The sequence below is a fragment of the Prinia subflava genome, chromosome 12 (genome assembly GCF_021018805.1).
Source record: "Prinia subflava isolate CZ2003 ecotype Zambia chromosome 12, Cam_Psub_1.2, whole genome shotgun sequence".
In the NCBI taxonomy this organism is placed as follows: Eukaryota; Metazoa; Chordata; class Aves; order Passeriformes; family Cisticolidae; genus Prinia; species Prinia subflava.
In genome coordinates this window covers 2,255,045-2,277,493 of record NC_086258.1, presented here as the reverse complement: position 1 = coordinate 2,277,493, position 22,449 = coordinate 2,255,045, and the positions used below count along the sequence as shown (strand labels likewise).

The following is a 22,449-nucleotide window of genomic DNA, read 5'->3' as shown; positions in this document are numbered from 1 at the left end:
CATGCACCACAGCCAGTCATGAAACACAAATTGTCATCCTCAACGCTAAAAAACGTCCTCCAGCTCTCTCCACAGCACAGTCTCCTCCAGAAGCCAAGATTAGGTCACAGACATCAGCACTTTTCCAAAGGGATCTGCTCTTCCCTGTCTGCCTCTCTTCAAGTTTTCCCAGGCTTTTGGTGATTGTGACAAGCAGAAGTCAAATGAGAACTGAGTGGGGATGGGTTGAGGTGAAATAGCCCAGATGTCTTGGGCTGAGGGTAAAAACCATCCTGCTGTTTGCTAAAGTCCCATGGAAAGCAAGAATCTGGATATCATCTCTAGAACAGGGGAGGCAGAAAGGAAAGGTCATCCAAGCACCACAGAAATCATGCCCAAGTACATCCTGCTGGTCTAGCTTGAAATGAAGGTGAGAAAAAAGTGCAGCCACCAGCCTGACAACCCTGGGGCCTTCCCCGTGGTAATTCCTGGCATTTCTGGAAATGTTCTGATTTTCTGGACACATGAAGGTGCCCAGCTGCCATTGATGGGGCTCTGAACCAGCCCTTCAATCCCTGTTCTAAGCACACACTGGAGTGTCTCCCTAAAGAGCTTTGTGGATAAATGTGGGATCATGTGGCTTTAGTCCCCCAGCACCTCTTAACTCTTCTGTGTCCTTCACACCTTGATTAAATTATTAATTAATCAGCTAGCTAATGATTTTTACTAAAATCCCACCTAATCAGCCCATACGTGCTCATCAAAAGCCAGCAAGGAGCAGGAGCTGGGAGAAGGGTGAAAGAATGGGGGGAAAAAAGATCTCCAAGTGGCAGGGGCAGCTCTGCATTCACAGTCTGCAGCTGGTCCTTCAGAGGTGCCACTTGTGCTTCATTTGGCAGGAGTGGGACCCAGGGAGAAGGGACTGAGGGGGGACCTGGCACTGATGGGAGAGCTCAGCTGGAATCTTCATTTTGGCAGCACATCCCGGGCTCATGGCTCCCCTCTCCTGTCCCCTCCTGCCAGGACAGCCCCTGAGCCCATCCTTGGAACAGAGGGAGTCAAAACACGGCTCTGAGCCGACGGCACCTCCTTGGCACTCAGCACATCCCCAGGGTGATCCAAGATCCTGCACGTCTCTGCTGGGTCACCCCTCTTCCCCTCTCATGTTCTCATTCCTGCTTCAGCCCCTGCTGCCTGGGGCCACGGGACTCCCCTCAGGCTGGATTCGTGTCTGGAGCAGGAGGAATGAGATCAGACAGCACGAGGGGATCTCATTTTCCAGGCGTGGCGTTACGGGCTCGCGTCAGCACAGATTTCTCAGAGGAGGAGGCAGCAGCGGTGGGAAGTTTCCTGGAGGAACCCCGTGGGCAGGAAGGACAGCAGAGGAGCCATGGCACTGCCCCCTCACCCCCCAGGAGCAGCAAAGGGAGAGCTCTCCTTGCAGAGCTTTTCATCTCCTGCCAGGTCCTGTCTGGCCTGAGGACAGTAAAAGTTACCCAGGACTTGTCCTTTTATCACAACTTTATATTGCAGAATCACAAAACGGAAAGGACCCACAAGGATCAGAGTGCAAAATCTCAAGTGGAAGGTCTGTACTTTAGAAGTGTAAGAAAATGAGGGGGAAACTGCTGAAAGTTACAAACCTTCAGCAGTTTCTGTACAGCCAAACACGGATCCCCCAAGGCACCAGTGAGGGACATTGTGAGGTTAAACCTGTGCCCTCCTGCTCCCTGGAACTGGCAGCTTTGGCCACCACAGAATTGTTTGGGTTGGAGGGACCTCAAAACCCATCCAGTGCCACCCCTGCCATGGCAGGGACACCTTCCACTGTCCCAGGCTGCTCCAAACCCCAATGTCCAGCCTGGCCTTGGACACTGCCAGGGATCCAGGGGCAGCCACAGCTGCTCTGGGCACCCTGTGCCAGGGCCTGCCCACCCTCACAGGGAACAATTCCTCCTAATATCCCATCTATCCCTGCCCTCTGGCAGTTTGAAACCCTTCTCTGTGTCCTGGCACTCCAGGCCCTTGTCAGTTCTCTCTCTCCATCTTTCCTGTAGCTCCTTCAGGCCCTTCAAGGCCACACCGAGGTCACCCCAAAGCTTCTCCTCTCCAGGTGAACACTCCCAGCTCTCCCAGCCTTTCCTCCCAGCAGAGCTGCTCCATCCCTCTGATCCCCCTGTGCCTCCTCTGGATCTCTGCAGCAGCTCCAGGTCCTTGCAGTGCTGGGCCCAGGGCTGGGGCAGCTCTGCAGGTGGGGTCTCAGCTGAGCACAGGGGCAGAGGGGCAGAATCCCCTCCCCTGCTGCCCAGGCTGGGGCTCAGCCCAGGGCAGGGGTTCAGGGCTGGGGCAGGTCCAGCTCTCACCCACAGCACCCCCAGGTGCCTCTCCAGGGCTGCTCCCTCTGCTCAGCCCAGCCTGGACTGATCCTGGGGTTGTCCTGACCCAGCAGGTGAAACCTCCTGAGGTTCCCATGGGCCTGAGCTTGTCCACGTCCTTGTCCAGGCACGGCTGTAGAAGTTGGGAATGTAACTTCCAGGAGAAGGCAATCCCTTGGGTTTCTGCCTTTAAATTCCTTCTGAACGCTCCACAGCTGCTGCACGATCAGGTTCAAGACTGGAGGGTCTTGATTTAGGATCTTTCTGTGAAAGGAGCTCCACTTGTTCTTTCTCATTTCAGGAGGTGGGAGAGAGGTTTGGTGAAGCTGGGACTTGTTAAAAAGAGAGTTTTCTATATGGAATGTAATAATAAATGATGTGTGTCTGTTCCACTACATCCATCACCATTCAGGAACTGAAATATTCCCCATTTGCTGCAACTGGAAAACTCCCAGAATTTCCCTTTGAGAGCTCTTCAGCAAATTTCAGAACACATTCAAAGAAAAGGGGGGGGGGGAAATTATATCAAAATGCCGTATTTCATCTAAAAATATTTCAACTGAAGTTTCCCTGCCAGCTCCAAATGAAAACACAGAGAGCCCCATGGGAAGGATTGGGAGCAGTAAATAGGTTTCCTCTTTTATTCAGCATAATTCCCATTTATCCCACTGACTTGCAAAAATCTCCCAAATCACCAGAAAGGAAAAACCTGAGCAGAAATTGGCTGCTTCCTGCCCCAGATTTTACCTCCAGGATCTTTTTCATAGCTGGTTTCCCACCCTTTGGCCAGTCCTGGAATGTGTAATGATGTTTTTAGTGAGGGTGGAGAGGCCTTGGCACAGAGCAGCTGTGGCTGCCCCTGGATCCCTGGGAGTGTCCAGGGCAGGGTTGGATGGGTTTGGAGTTTGGGACAGTGGAAGGTGTCCCTGCCCACGCTGTAGCTGAGTCCACAAATTCAGCAGGAACAAACAGGATTCCAAGGCAGTGCATCCATCATGGAACACATCCAGTCAGGATGTGTCACATTTTTCACCTTGAGAGTGGCCTGTGCTCACCAGGAAATGGATGGTTGTTGCTTTCCCCCTTGGTGGGCGAGGACTGAAATCAATCTGGGTGTGAAATGTGCACTGGAACAGCCACTCCAGGGCAATTCCAGAGCCCCCCGAGCCACACAGGAGACAGAGGCAGCTCCTGAATCACCTGAATTACTGGGGTCAGTAAACGTAATAAACTAATGAAATTCTTACAACTACTTTCTCCACGCTGGCCTTAAATTAAAAATACCATCACCCCAAAGAGGGAAAAAATCAGCAAAGCACAATCTTCATCCCTGAGTGTGTGATTAACTTTTCTGTGTGACAGCAGAGAGCTGGGATGGAGCATCCCAAATGCTCCTCCCGCCCAGGGCAGCGGCAGTGCAAGGCTGGTGACATCCTCAAAGCTCTGCAATTCACGTTTGCTCCTCAAAAATCAGCCAGAAACGCGTGGAAGAGGCAGAGAGAGATGAGACAGCACCGCTGTCATCGCTACCGCTAATAGTGCTGGTGATTAGCCACTCGTAATTACAGCACAGGTAATTAGCTCCTCATTGAGAAGGATCCCACGTTCAGATCTCAGGAAGTCTCAGACTTTACTCGGGAGAGCAGCCTCATCCTCGGAGCTGGAGTGTTGTTGGGAAAGCAGCAGATCTTGGAAGGCTCCTCCAGCCACTCCTGGAAAGCAGCTGAGAAGAACTTCCAAATTTCAAGTCTTCAAATTAACATTAAAAAAAAAAACAACCAAAAAACCAATTAGTTTTAGGATTGGCTTGGTCTCCAGCCTGAGTACATCCAAGGAATGGATAAAGGTGAGCCTGGAGGGCAGGTGCCACCTCAGGAACCATGGGGACAGCCAGTCCAGGGCGTTTAAAATTCCTCTCCTGTCTCACTCAGCAAGGAAGGACTCTCAAAACGCACTGGGTGCCGATTTTCTGCTGAGGTCTGAGCAAGAGCGATGCTCGGGAGGAATTTCCTCAAGCTGATGGCTTCACACACAACTTTCTTTGAGGAGAAATGGGTGTTGATATCTTTGAAACGGGTTTTAATGTCCCCCCCAACCTCAAGCCACAAAAGTTTGTTACAGAATCTGGGAGAGTTTAACCAGTTTGAATTCCTGAACTTCAGGGTAATGGGAAAAATGGGTCAGCACGACCCTGAATTTCCTGAATAACCACCAGGGTCAGTAAATGTAATAAACTAGTGAAATCCTTACAACTACTTTATCCACGCTGGTCTTAAATTAAAAATACTGTCACAGTGACCAAAGAGCAAAAAACCCCCAACAAATCACAATTTTCATCCCCTGAGTGTGTGATTAACTTTCTGTGTGACAGCAGAGAGCTGGGATGGAGCATCCCAAATGCTCCTCCTGCTTTGGCTGTGTGGCACACGCCCAGGGCAGCAGCAGCAGCTTGGGCAAGGCCAATCACATCCTCAAACCTCTGCAATTTCTGCAGTTTGGGGGAAAATCACAGCTTCAAGGCATGGAATATGTGGAAGACAGTAAATTCCTAGTGCCTCAGCAACGGGGAAAGGAAGAGGGAAACACACAGCCGGGATTTTGGTATAAAAGGAGGCTGCACCCTCCAAAACCTCGAGAGAGAAACCCTGCGGGGTAATTCCCCAGGGGGTCACTCCCTTCATTCCAGTAAAGCTGCAGCACTGCTCTGTCTCCTTTGTGGACACTGGCTTTTCCCAGCGGGATTTCCCACACCCTAAGGGGCTGCAGAGGAAGTGCAGGAGCAGGAGATGCTCCTGGAGCACCCCAGACATTGAAGAGACGATGAGAGAGGTGAGAGCAGTGCAAGGCCATCTCCATCTGTCAGTAAAATCATGGCTCGTGCTCTTGGCAGGCCACAGCCACTGGCACATCCTCAGGATCCTCCAGAGTGCCTTGGGGAACTGCTCAGCACTGGCACCACACACCCCAAAATTCCCATGTCCTGAGAGCATCCACAGGGAACACAAAATTGCATTTTATGGGTGGAAGCCCATCTCCTACCATTTATTTTGGTTAATCAGACATGAGAAGGAAATAGAGAGTTCATTCTTCTGTCCCTCTCAGCTCTGTGTTTTAATGCTGGGATTTGCCACCTTGTCCCAATCCAACCAAATTCTGACTGCTTGGGTGAGCCAAAGTAGGCAAAATCCTGCTGAGCAACCTCTCCTCACACTCCTGCCATTCCCTGGGTCCTTTAACCTTGTGGGATTGGGTTTCCCACTTCAAACACAAAATCCTGCAGAACCACTCCTGTCTCACTGCACCAGGATCTGATCCAGTGCACATTCCCAACATTTCACCCCAACCACAGCAGCATCCCTGAGCTGTGGAAAAGCAGATTGCTGCTCCAGGGGCAGAATTTGTTTTTCAGGCGCAGAACTCTGTGTTTTGTCTTCCTGGGGAACAGCAAATCCTTTATAAGGGGAGGCCTCTGCAGGATGCAACAAAAAAACCCCAACACCTTCACTGTTTGTGCAGCGAAGGACACAAAACCTCAGTGGGGTTAAACACTGATTTTACCTTCTGTTCTTTGAAAGGCAGAGGCAGCGAGGGGGTTCGAGCAGACTGAGCCCACAGAGAGGAGGGACATGGGCACTGAGAAATGGAAACAGAGAAAAGCAGGTGCACAGAGGCCTGGAAGGAGATGGGGAGTGGGAACAGAGAAAAGCAGGTGCTCAGAGGCCTGGAAGGAGATGGGGAGTGGGAACAGAGAAAAGCAGGTGCTCAGAGGCCTGGCTGAAGGTGCAAGAAGAGCCTGGGGAGCTGCTGAGCATCCCCAGCCCTGCTGGGTGCTGAGATGGCTCTGGGCAGGGCAGAGGGAGGCAGGCAGGGTGACAGGAAGGAAGAAGGAGATCTGAAGGACAACAGGATTGCCCAGGATCTGAGCAGGGACAGGGGACACCATCTCTCCTCAGTTCCTGAAGCATTTTCCTTCCCTGTCACCAGCAGCAGCACCGGGGGCTCTGTGATCTCCCAGAGGACACAGCTCAGCCCACAGCCAGCTCTGAGAGCTGGGCAGGGGCTGCCAGGGAGGCAGCAGCAGGGCAGCAGCAGCCCTGCAGGGACCACAGCAGCCCCGCAGGGACCACAGCAGCCCTGCAGGGAGCACAGCAGCCCTGCAGGGACCACAGCAGCCCTGCAGGGACCACAGCAGGCATCAGGCACCCCAAAGGCACCAATCTTCGGAGTTTCTCACTGAAATTCCTAAAGGAGAGGACGAAAGGCAAGCACGGCCGAGGCTGGAGTGGCCACAGCAGCAGCAGGAGGCAAGGGACAAGGGGAAGGGATGGGGGAGAGGAGGGAGAGATTTATTCCCTGTGACACACAAAGCTGGGAGGATGTGGGTGAGTTAGAGATACGCTGTTAGAAACTTGGCTCAGGGAAGAAAAATCAGAATAGATCCAGGAGTGAATAGAAAAGCAGTGCAACTTCCAGCTGCCTGGACATGACCTGGAGGTGGGAAGATGCAAACCCAAGAGGGCAAATCTCACCTGGCATAGCTGGCACTTTGCACCCACAAGGGCTGCAAAAAGAATGACAGGAGAGCAGGCAAAATGTGGATTTCTTCCCCATAACATTAGATCTTTACCACAGCAAGGATCAGGAAAATTTCAGGATGAGCTGACTTTGATTATTCTCATCCACACACAAAATCCTCAGAAATCTGCAGGCAAAACTAAAAATAATTTGATGCCTCTGAGTTACTGCTCTGAAAACATGAATAGAGATGGATGTGGTGTATTGTTAAATCACTGGTTTCAAACAGTTCTAAAAATCAGGACCAGGTCACCACTGAACACAGGCAAAGCACCTTGATTGGAAAGGCCACGTGGAACAAGAGGAGAAAGCTTGGGAATGCACCTCATTTGGGCAAGGAAAAATCTGAGGGAAGTGAAAGGCAGCCCATCCGTGGGGCACAGGGAGAGCACACTGAAAACTGCTGGAATGAGGGGAAACCAAACAATGGATCCACCTGAAAAGCCAGAGATTCTTTAGAATTCCTTTGTGCTGGGGACAGTTGGCACCTCCAAGATAAGTTTCACTGCAGTTTGCTGAGAAGTCAAAGTTTATTAAGGAAGGAAGGCCCAGAGGACTGAGCTGACAAAGCTCTGTGGCTCCTCACCCACGCCAGGCTGTCCCATCAGCTCCCAGAGAAACACATTCTTGTTTCTATTTCACCTGGAGCTGCAGCCAGCCAGGATCCCATGGGAAAGGTCCAGACTGAGCCCAAAGAGCTGCTTAACCCATCCCAAGATCCAGTGCTGGGGAATAAGCACTGGCTCCATCAATCCTGCACAGTGAGAGCTGCTCCTGCCCTGAAGAGGGGAAAACTCAGCTCTCCTCCAGCAGCTGATCAGGAATGGAAGGATCTGGGAGAGAACAATCCCTGAGCACCCAAGCAGGCTTCAGAGTCACTTTAATCACTGCCACAGCAACAAGAGGCTTCAAATGCAGGCCAGCTCTGGGAAACGTCCTGTACTTCTGGGAAGAGAGGAACAGCACAGGGGTGACGCCTTCAGTGCACCTTCCTCCCTCCTTCCCTTTGTCTTCACACTCATCTTGTGCCAATTTGACTTTGATTCCCCCTAATCTGATTTGAAAACTGCAAGTGCCACAGCTGGGCAAACCTGGCTTGAAGGAGGCACCAACAAAGGGAGAGAAAGGAGTTCAAAAGCCCCATTTATCTCCTTGCCTCAGCCTGCTGCAATTGCAGGATGAACCTCTGGTTCTGTTCAAGTTTCCACTCCCAGGACAAAGCAGAGGCCCCAGGAAATTCAAATTTAGGTCTCCTATGTATCATTTTTGTATTCCAGGCTTTGATTTCCATTGTGGCTTAAGAGGAGGGCAAATAAAGGGAGTCCAGCTCTCCTGGACTAACCAAAAACACAGAAGGAGCAAAGGACCCACATTCAGTAGGATCAGTCACTGCTCTCTGCCCCCTCCTGCAAGAAACCAAGAAAGAAAAATTTCTCCCTCATTTCATGTTTGAAATGATGGCTTTGTTAAAAAGGGTGATGAGCAAAGAAAAAGGAAAAAAAAAATCTGTTTTTTTCTCCTCTTTCCCCTCCCTTTTAAGCACAGCCTTGAAACAGACTAAAAGCAAGGAGAAAGGCAGAATCTCATCTCTTTCCATGATGCAGCTCTTCTGCTGCAAATAATTAACACCAGGCAAAGTCAGATCACAGCAGGTAGCAGTGAACTGGGAACAAATGTGCAGGGAAATGAAGGATTGTCTCTGGAATGAGGGGAAGGAGGACACAATAACACTTTGCCATTGTGACAAATTAATCAGCACTGCTCTCCTCCAGCCTCTGCACGTCTTGCAGGCAGAGGTTTTATGATCTCAATCTGGCAAAAGTCCTCAGGGGGGGAAAACTTGTCATGAAATTCGGCAGGGCAAGTCCCTGAGGAGGGAGCTTCCTCTTCCCCAAGCGCCAGCCGGGTTCGGGGAGGTCATGGTGGGGCTCTGCTGCCTCCCGAGGAGCTGCTCCAACACCACAGAAACCTCGGGGACCCTGGGACAGCAGAGACAGAGATCCCCCAGGGAGCCTGGAGCACAGCACGGGGAGGGTGTTTGGTGGGGTGAAGCATCCATGCTCCAGACTGCTCAGAAAAGGGTGAGAAAAAGAATTAAATCCTTTTTTCCTGCCCTTTTCCCCCCTGCTCTTTGTCCCCTGCAGGGTGCCAGCACAGCTGGAGCTGTGTCCTCTGCCAGGCTCCTGCTGGCACAAAGCTGCTGCACCCATCCCAAACGTCTCCTCACAGTCCCTGTCATGCCTTAGGATTTTAGCTTTTATCCATTTCACATATTTGTAACCCTGTAGTTCTTTAGTGTGTAACTCCAAACTCCACACACAGTGTGAGCTGCTGCTTCCCCATTTGGGGCAGACACAGCAATTCCTCTCCAGGCCTGGCAGTCAAGGACACCTCATTGCCTCAGGCCTGAGAGATGGAAACTAAAGTGAGTTGGGGGAGCAGACTCGGGGTAAATGACTTCATTAGCTGAAGCTGTAATTGGAAGATGAACCCCAATCTGCAAATGGCCCAAATTGATAAAAGTGTGAAACCCGTGAGCCTTTGTCCATTGTGGGTGCAGCCCCTGGGGGGCTTTGTCTGCCTGAGATGTACCTGAAGGCCCTTCCATAAATACACCTGATTTTTGTTCCCTTAATCTTGTCTGGCCTCTGTTTTTAGGTAGCCCCAAAAACGCATCACCTGCCCTGGGTGATCCCATAAAACACCAGCGTGGCCCATCCAGAGCAGTTCTGGGGAAATCTCCACGCTCGGCTATCGCAGGCAGAGGAGTAAACCTTGGCAGCAACCATCACTCTTCACTGCCTGGGCTGGAAATACCTCAGGCTTCACCATAAATATTTGAGGACATGACAAGCAGCATTTTTCACACTCGAGAGGCGCAGACTCCCAGATCTCAATGCATCATTCTGGGAGCGTGGCCTCTCTGGCCAGAATTCCGCCTGTCTCGCCACCCTCGGCGCTTCCCCCGCCTGAATCCGTGCCAAAAAGCACTTAGCCTTGAAATAAGTTCAATCATCTTCCTCCCAGCATCCCAGGATAACGTTTATCCTCTTTGCATTGTGTAATCCAAAGCATCAAAACAGTTCACCAATGTCTTGTGTGGCATCATCCAGCTCATTACCGGGCAAAATTAATACCCAAGCTGTAGGAAACTCCATAATCCCAGCAGCCCGTGGAAAAAAGCTGGGAGCTGGGGAGGGGAGGCTGAGGGCTGGGAGGGGAACAGCAGCAGCAGGAGAAAAACAGCACTGAAGTGGCTGCTGAGGGAGGGAACACCAGGAGGCCAAGGTGGGAATGGGAATGGGGATGAGGGTGGGTTTGAGGGTGGGGATGAAGGTGGGGATGGAGTTGTGTTTGGCGATAATGATGAGCATGAGGATGAAGATGGGGTGCTCAGCCCTTGGGGGCACAGGGCATTAAACCAGAATTAAGTCAGAAAAAGATTCACTGTGAGGCAGCACTTCTCAACTCCACGTAGGGATTTTTCCCTCCTCACTGCAAAACCATGGGTGGAGTTCAATAAAAAATTCATCGGGATCATCCCAGGGCAGTTTGTGGTGAGAAGTGGAGCTGTGACATCCCAAGGAGCAAATGAGCCTGTGTTTGAGGGAGGCAGGAGGGCAGCTGGGGTCAGCACCTCCTGCCATGGTTTGCAGTCAGAACAATCTTGTGGTGCCACCAGAGGCAGCCAATCTTCTTCCTTGTGGAAAAGTTGTGTTCCCCTTTATTGCCACCTAGATCGCAGAGAAAGAGTTTACAAGGGATCTGATAAAAATAACTCCCCGCTGCAGCCAGCACAGAAAGATGTTCCAAGGGAAATATATTATGGATACAAATTCCTAAACATTGTCACCACTGCAGTTGTTCCACTCTTAGGAAATGCCACCTCAGTTTCTGGGAAGCAAGGTGCCCCAGCTTTTGGAACAGGGATAACATCACCCGAGGGGCTGGAGGGATGGGCCAGCAAAACTTCAAGCAGGTCTCGAATCTCCTAATTCCACCTAGTTCTCCATTATTTATTTTTATCATTTGTATTTTCCCCTTTCTTGTGTGTGTCTGTTTCTGGGGAGTCATCCCAGCACAATTCCCAGCACAGGGACAGGTGGAACACACATTCAGAATCTTCTGAATTCCAGAATTCCACAGTTCGTAAGCAGAAGGAAACCAGCTCCTGGATGTTATTGGTATCAAAAGGGAGAGGAATTTCTCCTCCTGCTCCTGCTCTCCTGGCCCTGTGCAGTCCTGAGCTCACAAATCAGCTGTGGCACTCAGCAAAAGCTCCTGCAGGAGGAAATAATCTGTATTTTTCTGCTCTATTGGGTTCTGCAGGGCTGCTGACTTTTCTTGGTTCACAGAAGAATCAAGCACCAGGGAAGGAAAATGGAAAGGGGGGGAGTATAAAGTGAGGAGCAGAGAGGAAAATCCCTTACAAAGGCCACAAACCCACTGCTCCAGAGCAAATGGGATGCTGAGTCCTGCTGGAGAGCCCCGGACATTCCATTAAAAAAACCCCAATCTCCCTGGATTTCAGGAGCTGCTTCAGTCACAGCTCCCTTGTGTAGCTCTGACCACTGCACCACTCCAGGAAATCTCTCAGTCACCCTGGAAAACAACCCAGTACTTCCTGTATTTCTGTGATACAATTTCTGTATTTTCTGGTGATATCCAGCCTGGCAAGGAGGAGCTGATCCAAATTTCCCCAATCAGAGCCCCACCTTTGGCACTGGGGTGAGCAGGTCCAGCCCAGCACCCACGGAGAGCCCGACATCCCTGTGACAGCACCAGGAATTTCTGAGCTTCTTGGCCTCCCAGCTGGGGCCTGAGATTGGGGCTAATTTCTATATTCTGTCTTTTCCAAACTTCCACACCTCCCGTCACATCCCTGCCTTTGCTGCCGTTACAGAATCATGGAATCCTTAAGGTTGGAAAAGGCCTCTCAAGTCAGCCAGTCCAACCATCAGCTATGGCCTCAAGTACCACTTCCACATGTTTTTGAACACTTCCAGGGATGCTGACACCCTGAGCAGCCCATTCCAATGCTCCCCAAGCCTTCCCTTGAAAAAACTCTCCTTATATCCAACCTGAGCCTCCCCTGTCACAACTTGAGGCCATCTCCTCTCATCCTGTCCCATGATTCCAGGAGAATCCAGAATCTGTAATTCCAGAGAGGGAAGATTGTTTGCTCTTTATTTCAGCACAGGTTTCATCTCTTGTTGCACATTTTGGGAATCCCAACGGGGTCAGTTTTCCAGGGCTTGCTGGAACAGGCAAACCCAGGAGCCAAACCCACTCATAACTGGTATCTGCTCAGTGTTGATGTGAATTTACAAATAATTCCAGAAAAGCAGAAAATTCCATCAAGATTTATGGCAAAACTCTGCACAGTTTAGGAGGAAGCTCAATAATTTGTTGTCATTTCAGATTTAGGCCAGTTTAGACGGGGCTTGGAGCAGCCTGGGATAGTGCAAGGTGTGGAGGGGGTGGAATGAGATGAGCTCTAAGGTCCCTTCCAACCCAATGCAGCCTGGGATTCTGGCATTAATTATTGCCACATTAATTATTGCCATATTAATTATTGCAATTGCTCACCTCCTTCAGAAATTTGCAGCTTCCTCTCTGCCCACAGGGGTGCATAAATATAGAGAAAACAGCTCAAAACTAACAGCAAGGAAAAATAGCCAGGTAAATCCTATAAAGGTGCAAGCAGGGACATTTTGAAGTTTAACCCCATCCTGCTGGTGCTGTACATGGCAAAGGTTGGAAAATAAACCACAGCCTTGTAGGAGAAGGGAATACAGGTGACCTTGTCCCTGATAAGTAACAGGTGTGTTAATTAACCAATACAGCCTTGCCCCTGATGAGTCACAGCTCTATCCAATAAAGATAAGTGTGATAAAAGAGAGTGGGTTAGCTGGGGAGGAGGATTATGAAGAAGAAAGATCCTGAGGGGAGAGAATCACTGCTGTGAGGTCAATCTGGGGCTGCAGTCAGGGCCTGTTGTTGGAACCTGCAGTCACAGTCTGGCTGGGTAAAAGCTGCAGTCACAGTCTGCAAACCAATCCCTGCAGTCACAGAATGCACACTGATCCCTGCAGTCACAGAATGCACACTGATCCCTGCAGTCACAGTCTGCACACCAATCCCTGCAGTCAGACCCTGCACACCAATCCCTGCAGTCACAGCCTGCACACCAATCCCTGCAGAGCCTGCACACCAATCCCTGCAGTCACAGCCTGCACACCAATCCCTGCAGTCAGACCCTGCACACCAATCCCTGCAGTGCCTGCACACCAATCCCTGCAGAGCCTGCACACCGATCCCTGCAGTCACAGCCTGCACACCAATCCCTGCAGAGCCTGCACACCGATCCCTGCAGTCACACCCTGCACACCAATCCCTGCAGTCACACCCTGCACACCAATCCCTGCAGTCACAGCCTGCACACCAATCCCTGCAGTGCCTGCATACCAATCCCTGCAGTCACAGCCTGCACACCAATCCCTGCAGTCACAGTCTAGCTGGGTAAAGCCTGCAGTCAGAGTCTGCAAGGGAAACCTCCAGCAGGAGCTTGCTTCAGTCAGAGTCAGTGAATGCTTGGAGTCAGGATGGCTGAGCTGCGAAGAGGATTAAACCAGGGCCCTTTTCATGCTGTGGTAAACAAGGAGTCTGTGTCTCGGCTCATTTCTACCCTCTAACAAGAGGGCTGCTGCAACGAGCCTGACCAGCTTGGACTCGATGATCTCTGGGGGTCCCTTCCAGCTCAGGATAGTCTGTGATTCCAACAGAGGTTTTATGAAAAACGACATAATAAAGACCCCATAAGCTCAGAAAAGTGGTGACCCAATGTCAGCTTTGCAGTTCTCTCCTCGGGGCACCTCACCCCTTTGTTCTGCCTTAGTTTCCTCTCTGGAATGGGAGGTGAAGGAGAGCAGAGCACAGCATTCCCTGGGGATCCTGTAGGACCCCATTAAAGGCCAGGAGGTGCACAGGTCATGAAAATCAGCAGCAGATGAGCAGTTCCTGAGCTAACCCCATTCAGGGCCTGTTTGTGGATTCCCTAACCCTCAATCCACTTTGTTTTATTGAAACAGGAACAGGGGGTGTTGCCAGGAGTCTGTTGCAGGAGCTGGGGCTGATGCTGTCCCTGGGATGTGATGGTTTCATGTCCTTGAGTGCAGCTCTGTCCTATGGAAGTCAACTTCTCCATGCAGAAACCCAGGCAAAGAATAACTCCAAAAGAAATTTTTCTTTTTTCTTTTTTCTTTTTCTTTTTTTTTTTCCCATGGTGCTGTCTGGGCTGTTGGCTGCAGAGCACATTAACAAGAGCCTCTGCTTTCTGAGGGGCTTTCCTTTGTTCTGGTGTCTTCTTATCACTCCTCCATTTGGATACAGAATCATGGAATGGTCTGGGTTTAAAAGGACTCTAAAGCTCATCGTGTTCCACCCCTGCCATGGGCAGGGACACCTCCCACTGTCCCAGGCTGCTCCAAGCCCTGTCCAACCTGGCCTTGGACACTGCCAGGGATCCAGGGGCAGCCACAGCTGCTCTGAGCCTCCCCATCCTCACTGGGAAGGATTTTTACACATTTTATGCCTTTCTCCCTCCCTACTCAGCAGCTCCAAGCTCACCAGGAGCCCTGTGCTCCACACCTGTGCTGTGGTGTTTATTTCCTCAGCCTCTCCCCAGGAATTATTCCAGGCAAGGATGTCAAACCACTCTGTGAAACAGAAATTAGAAGCTCCCCTCTGTGAGGAAGATTTTCTCATCCTCACCACTGACAAAGGGAATCCTGCACAGAGCTGTGTTTTTAAGAGATACACATTTATATAATATTCATATTTTGCCCCAAGCAACAGGAGGCTTCCAGGAAAGTCAGACAGAGGTCTCCAGCTCCTGCTCACCAAACCCCTTTGATCCAGCACAAAGGAACAGGAGCCTGCAGGATTTGGGGTTGGTTTAAATCCCACTGTGGAACGAGGGAAATGAGGCACCTAATGAACCACACTCAGCCCTGCTGGGATCATCCCTGAAAATCAGCCAGAGCCTCTGATACACCAGGATGCCCTAGAAATGGATTTGATCAGTCATGGATCAGTCATAAATGGCTTTGGTCAGTTGTTGATCAATTATAAACGGATATGGTCAGTTATTGATCAGTTATAAATGGCTTTGATGAGTTATAAATGGATTTGATCAGCTATTGATCAGCTATAATTGGCTTTGATCAGTTATTGATCATGATGATTATTCCTGCACTGAGGGGTGTGACACAGCCTCACTCACAGCACTCTCCCCTCCTCAAACACCACTGCACTGCTGCCCACAGCCTGTGCTTTGAGGAGGAAAAATAATAACAAAATTATATCAATCAGCATTGATATGTTCCTTGGAAAACACTTTCCTTTTTCCAGTCACTCCAAAAGGGAAGAGTCAAGGTGCAGCACTGAAGCACAGCAGCAACAACTCATTTTTTCTTCCCCTGCTGCCAAGAGGCAGAAAAAAAATCCAGATTTTAATACATCTCTATGATCGCAATTGCCTGCATGATCTGAGAAGAAACTCAGTGCAGGATGAGGTGCCAAAGTCTGAGAGCTTTATAGTCCTGGAGTGTGTTAATTCCAGATCACATCTCTCCAGAGGCTGGGAATGTTCCAGCTTCAGACTTGGCACCTTGATTCCTGCAAAGGTTCAAACCCAAAACTCAGCTGCAACAAACACCAAGTCCCTGGCTGACCCCTGGGGTTTGAACATCAAGGGACCAGCATGTCCCCAAAATCCAGACATTGGCTCAAGCAGGTAGAGATCAAACAAACAAAACAAGTCAACAAAAAAATCAAATGCAAGAAAACAAAAAAATACTACCAAAAAAATAATCCCAAAGAGATATTTTTAATTGTCTTGAGTTTGAGCTTCCCCTTTCCCCAGACTGCACATTTGCACCAAATACATTATCAACACTTCCATATCCCACTCCAGTATTTTATTGGCACCAGCAAGTTTCTGATGGCTTTTCACTGACCCAAATCAATCTAATTCCACAGAATTCAATTCACTCTTTGATTCAGAATCATCTCAGTTCAGGGGTTTTCACCAGCCTGTCCCCATCCTAGGACTCTACAGAAATATCCCCCTTAAGGAGAGGAGGGGTAGGATCTGTGGAAGGGGACACAGCATGGTGTGTCACCCATCTCTCTCAGAAATATTCCCCCCAGTGCTAAAATCAACACATCTTCCCTTTTAATATCCAGCTGGGGACAAACATCCGTGAGTGCCTTACCCTGATAAGACGCCCAGCACCAAGTTGAGCATGAAGAAAGAGCCAATGATGATGAGAGGGATGAAGTAAAGCCAATTCCAGGTATTTCCTGCAGCGTCGTTTGTCTGGAAACAAAGGGAAAAGGGAGAAACAAGCATTATTTCATCTCAGAAAGAAAACACCACACTAAAGCTGCAGGGCTGAGGAGATTCCCCTTGGAATTCCACAGGAGTGTCCACCACTGATGTCCCGGTCAGTTCTGCTGTGTTCACCAGCTGAAATTCCAGCCGAAGAACTGTCCCAACATGCACAGCATGACTTTTCCCCAGCTCCTGTGGGGAGATGCCTCTGCTGTCTCTGTCAATGACCTGGTGAGGGGGTGGAGGTCACAGGTGACACCAGGCTGGGGGGGACGTGGATGTGCTGGAGGGCAGCAGGCCCTGCACAGGGCTCAGCCCAGGGTGCACCCTGGGGTCACACCAAAGGGATGAGGGCCAACAAGGGTCTTGTCCTTGGGTCACAGCTCCAGGCTGGGGCAGAGGGGCTGGAAAAGCTGGGAAAGGCCCTGGAGGGGCTGTGACTGTGGCTGCACATCCCCAGGAGTAGCCAGGTAGGCAAGAGGCCAATGGCCCCTGGGCTGTCCCAGCCATGGTGTGTCCAGCAGGACCACAGCAGTGACCCTCAAATCTGCATCCAATTCTGGCTCCTCAGGAAGGACATGGAGGGTCTGGAGCCCCAAGAGAGGCTGAGAGAGCTGGAAAGGGGCTCAGCCTGGAGAAAAGGAGGCTCAGGGGGGACCTTGTGGCTCTGCACAGCTCCTGACAGGAGGGGACAGCCGGGGGGGGTCGGGCTCTGGGAACAGGGAACAGGGACAGGAGGAGAGGGAACGGGCTCAGGCTGTGCCAGGGGAGGTTTAGACTGGATATTATTTGGAATATTTCCTAATGGAAATGCTGCCCAGCCCTGGCACAGCTGCCCAGGGCAGTGGTGGAGTCACATCCCTGAAGGGATTTCAAAACTGTGTAGGGGATGTGGGTCAGTGCTGGGGGAACAATGGCCTTAAAGGCTTTTTCCAACCTACACAATTCCACAGCTCCAGGCTGACCCTGCTGCAGGACCAGAACACATTTTTAGGTGGCCTAACCCTGTGCAGGCTCTCCCCAGCAGCCTCCTCCCTCCCCACCTCAGCTCCAACTCCTTCAGCATCAGCATCAGCACCTCATTTCCATCTGAACGGAGCCACTGCAGCAGGGAACCACAGCCTTCCCCAGAGCTGGGCTGCAGTGAAGCCCAGAATCTGCTCCCACACAGACAAGGAGTCTGCAGGAAACCCAGGATCTCTGGGGTGATAGAATTCCACATCTGCTCACTGCTGTCAGCCAACCCCACCCTGAGCAGGCAGCAGTGCGAGATCGACGGGAGGGAAGGGTGGTGGAGTTTATGACAAAGTTTCTGCATTCATCAGCCACGAGGGAGCTCTTTGGGGAAATGCTGAAAAGGAAAATGCCACATGGCCATTGACAGAATCCCAGTGCTGAGGAAAATGCAAATTCCTCTCTTGTGCGGGAAGAATGGAGCAATCTGAGGATCTGAGGTTGGGTGGAAGGAAAGGAAGAAGGGAAGAAAAAAGGAAAGTAAAGACCTAAACACATTCTCCTCATCCTTATCCCTCCTCCTGCGGAAGGAGAAGAAAAACAGGAGCCCTGAGCTCACCTTCCTGCCCAAAGGCAGAGCCTAGAGAGAAGTGCTCAAACACCACCTGGCAAAAACTGCATTAATTCTGATATTGGTGCTTTAACTTATTACCTGCAGTGCTTTCTGGTCACTGTCCCCAATCATATTCCCAAGAGTAATTTTGCTGGCAGGATTCACAGAAGGAAATGCCTTAAATGTGCTTTACCTCAGCCATGCATGTGCTTGGTGCCATCTCAAAATCTCAGTGCAAGTCACCCAATGAACAGGCAAAACCTACATCACAGCATTTCTGACAGGTGAGAACATTCATAGCACTGGTACAAGTAAATCCTTGCATTCTCCTTGTCCTTCTCTCTCCTCCTGCTGAGGGTAAAGAGAAACAGGAGCCCTGAGCCCACCTCCCTGCCCAAAGGCAGAGCCTCCAGAGCTGCTCTCAAACACCAGCTGGCAAAAACTGTGTTAATTCTAACTGACATTGGTGCCTTTAACTTATTATCTGTGATGCTTTTTGGGCCAGTGTTCCCAGTCACATTTCCAAGAACACTTTTCCTTGCAGGATTCAGAAAAGGGAGCACTTTCAATGTGCTTTACCTCAGCTCTGCATGTACCTCAGAAGTCTCTGTGTAAGCAGTCAGCAGGGAACAGCAAACTCCAAACTGTCAGAGTATTTCTCACAGGTGATAATTTTTATAGCACTGACACAAGTGAATACCCCTGGGTTTGTTAACAGGGTGCATGTCTGCACAAATCCTTCCCCCGGGAACAGGCTCGGGATCAAACACAGACAAGCATCTCTCCACACAGGAAAAACCATCAGGAGTGTCTGTGCCAGCTGAGCAGTGGCTCAGGAGAGGAACGGGCACTCACCGACCTCAGCACAAACCCCTGCTCCAGGCAGGGCCAGCACGTGAGGGGCAAATGGATCTGGGGAGAAACAGGCTGGGAAAACAGGAGCAGGGATGCAGGGAAAGCTCTGAGTTAGGGTTTTGAGGGCCTTTGGAACACCTGACATCCCACCCCAATGCTTCATTCCCTGTTCTCTCTTCCCATTCTTCTCTGTCTTTGCTGTCAGCTCTCTCCTTGCCCTGTTCTCCTGCCCTGCATCCCCTGCAGATGGGCCTGAGGGGACAAGGAAACTCATCCTCAGTGCTCCCTTCCCAACATGAGGGAAAAAAGAGCCAGTGATGATGAGAGGGATGAAGTAAAGCCAATTCCAGTGTTCTCTGCAGCACCATTGGTCTGGAAACAGGGGAAAGGAGGTGTGGGGAAGCACCTGGGGCAATTTCCAGAGCAATCCCAGGGTTTATGTTTAAGGGCTGTTCTTCAGCTCACATTTCTCCATCACACATCCCTGGTTGGACCAAGCAGATCCTTACAGGGAGGGCTCCATGGGTCCCTTCCAGCTGGGGATATTCCCTGGTTCTGTGAGGCTGGGAATGCTGTCAGCCAGGCAAGGGGGGCTGCAGAGCCCGTGGGGAGGAGCTGCAGGAAGGAGCAGATGGGAGAAGGGAAAGCCACATAAACATGCAAAGGGAGTGCAGCGGGTTCACGGCTGCCAAATGAACGTTTATCATTTATTTCTCCCCTTGAAGCCCAAACTTGGCGACAGATCCACAATTCCAAGCCATGATCAAAGCCCTTAAAAACGAAATGTGTTGAAATACAACCAATTAACCACCCCTCCCTGAGCATTTCCTGGATTGCCTCCTGCTCAGGGCAGGGCAAGACCTGGCTGACAAGGATCCAAGAAAAACTCTACTTTAGGTACAGTGACAAACACCAGGCAAAAGTGGTGACAAACTGCTCCTGGAAAAGCAGAGCCTTCTTGGATGGGCAACCCCTTTCCCAGTGCTCCCCAGCAAGCTGGAACCCAAGCACGGAGTACAGCACCAGGGAGATGCTTTAATGACTCAAAACCTGTTTGCTGGCAGGAAAATCAAACTCCTTCCCCCAGGGAAAGCCCCCAGAGTCTCACAGGCAGCTCTGTCTGCCCTGAGCCCTTCATCCACAGAGCCACCGAGCTCCAGCTCACTCACCAAGCAGGAGGAGCCAAGAGATCAAATCAATTTTTATGTTCCTACAACATTTCACTGCTGTAACGTCTGGCTGTCTGTCAGTGCCCACAGAGATGTAACAAGAGGGCAGGAGAAATGAAATACTCAACACAATGTGCCAGAATTACATCCAGAAATTCAGGGGGGCTCACAGGGGGCTCCCACACTGCTCCTGAGCCTTCTGGTTATTAACAACCATGGGGCTCTTCACAAGCACCCCCTGAGCAGTGCCCGCACCTGGCCCCAGGAGTGCCCCGGGCATGGAAAGATCCACAGCCCCTAAATGTGACAGCACAAGGCTCCCACAGAGCACAGAGGGAAACTGAGGCGTCTGAGGGGCACTTTCAGGGCCACAGTGATCTCCACCTCAAACATCCAAAGCCCACAAATTCTCCAGCCCTAGAGTGCTCTCCCTAAAAAATCTGAGCTCTGCTCAGCCCCCAGCTGCTCCCACCCTGACCTGGCACTGGCAGCAGGATGCACCCAGCATGCTGAAATATCCAAATGCCCAATTCCTGAATCTCCAAAAGCATCTCTGTAGCCTGTTCCAGGTGACTCTGCTCCACTGGAGCTGCTGTCCCTGCTCACAGCTGGGTGTCACAGGACAACCTTTCTCTGGTCACTCCTCATTGATGCCTTTTGGGGCTACTTAAAGACAGAGGCCAGACAAGATTAAAGGAATAAAAAGCAGGTGTATTTATGGAAGGGCCTTCAGGTACATCTCAGGCAGACAAAGCCCCCCAGGGGCTGCACCCACAATGGACAAAGGCTCACGGGTTTCACACTTTTATCAGTTTGGGCCATTTGCAGATTGGGGTTCATCTTCCAATTACAGCTTCAGCTAATGAAGTCATTTACCCCCAGTTTGCTCCCCCAACTCACTTTAGTTTCCATCTCTCAGGCCTGAGGCAGTGAGGTGTCCTTGACTGCCAGGCCTGGAGAGGAATTGCTGTGTCTGCCCCAAATGGGGAAGCAGCAGCTCACACTGTGTGTGGAGTTTGGAGTTACACACTAAAGAACTGCAGGGTTACAAATATAGAAATAGATAAAAGCCAAAATCCTGAGGGATCACTGTATTGGCTTTGAGCACCCAGGGGCTCTCTCCTCCCTCTGTGCTGGTGTCCCCAGGCAGTGACAGCACGGCCACCCCGAGGTGCAGGGCTCTGTGGGGGAATGTTGGCAGCTGGAGCAGACTCAGAAGCCAAAGGCTGCTGTCCTGCAGAGGGATTCACACCCTGAGCTGCAGAACGGGGCATTCTCCAGCAAACAACACAACACTCCCCACCAGCAGCCTTTTGTGAGCTGTCCAAGAGCAGAGCAGGGCCAGGATTAATCCTCATTCTGTGTCTCAGGCACACAGAGCGTTCAGGCACTGCTTCCCCGTGTTAACACAGTGGCAGCTGTGTCTGGTTATTAATTCATTCCAAGATGTGTTTTGAAACAATCCACTTGAAAGCAGCCAACTGCTGCCTGCACTGAGTGCAGAGCCCAGAGGTGCCTTTGTGTCACCTCTCCTCTCCTTTCCTGCAGCCCTGGCCATCACTCACCTCCCCACGGCACGCAGGGCTGCTCCAAGGGGAGTTTCCTCATCCCTGGAAGTGTCCAGGGCCAGCTTGGAAAGGGCTTGGAGCAGCCTGGGCTGCTGGGAGGTGTCCCTGCCCATGGTGGAGGTGGAATGAGGTGATTTTTGAAGTCCCTTCCAGCCCAAACCAATCTGGGATTCTCATGGTGGAGCTTTTCGTTGCTGCAGGACCAGCAGCAGCTCTGCTCCAGCCTCATCCCATGGCCAGGAAATGGCCCAGAGAGCCTGGCCTGCTCCAGCATCCTCCTCCCAGCCCATCCCCATCCCTCCACTGGCTCCCCAGGGTCTCTGCCTGCTTTGGGCTCCTTTTCCCCATCCCCAGGGAGCCTCAGGGCTCACCACACCATCCCCAGGTCCTGCTGCTGACCCGATCAAAGGGAGCAGGAGCTGCTCTGGGAGGGGAGGGAACATCACATAAAATAACCTTTAATGTGAAATACAAACAATTAAGGAGCTGCCACGTTAACGTTTCCTGCGTGGGGGTCAATAAGGGGATTTAATTGGACAGATACAGCCCAGCACCACAGACCATTCGCTTTTACCGTGTTTTTAATCGAAATACAAAATACAGCACACCTCAATTTACTCACTGAATCTAATCAATGGCACAGCCTGATTTATTCAGGGCAATTAAAGGGTAATATTCCCTTAGTTAAGTGCTTTTGCATTGAGAACTCTCAGCTGTCTTGGAGAGACGAACTCTCTTTACCCTTCGTCTGATTTTTCACAACTCTCTTCCTCACCATTTCTGATAATTAGCAAAGCTATTTACGGGTGATTTATTTCTATCTACTCCTGTTCTTACATTTAAATGAACACAGAAATTACTAAGAATAAAATCAAAAATATTACAAGCATGTACAGGAGCACACGGAACCTGCCTTACGATGAAAACAGAAGGAGAAAAAAGCCTTTTTTTATGCAAGGCTTTC

At 50.8% G+C, this 22,449-nt stretch overlaps 1 protein-coding gene across 2 annotated transcripts in view; it reads right to left on the bottom strand.

Annotated features, from left to right (window-relative positions):
* The window catches only part of CACNA1B (calcium voltage-gated channel subunit alpha1 B), a 296,467-nt gene that overhangs the window by 144,818 nt on the left and 129,200 nt on the right, over nt 1–22,449 (bottom strand). For both annotated transcript variants that reach the window (XM_063409328.1, XM_063409330.1), the window contains exon 7: nt 16,208–16,311. In XM_063409328.1, the coding sequence (XP_063265398.1) occupies nt 16,208–16,311 (104 nt within the window). The remainder of the gene's footprint in view (nt 1–16,207; nt 16,312–22,449) is intronic.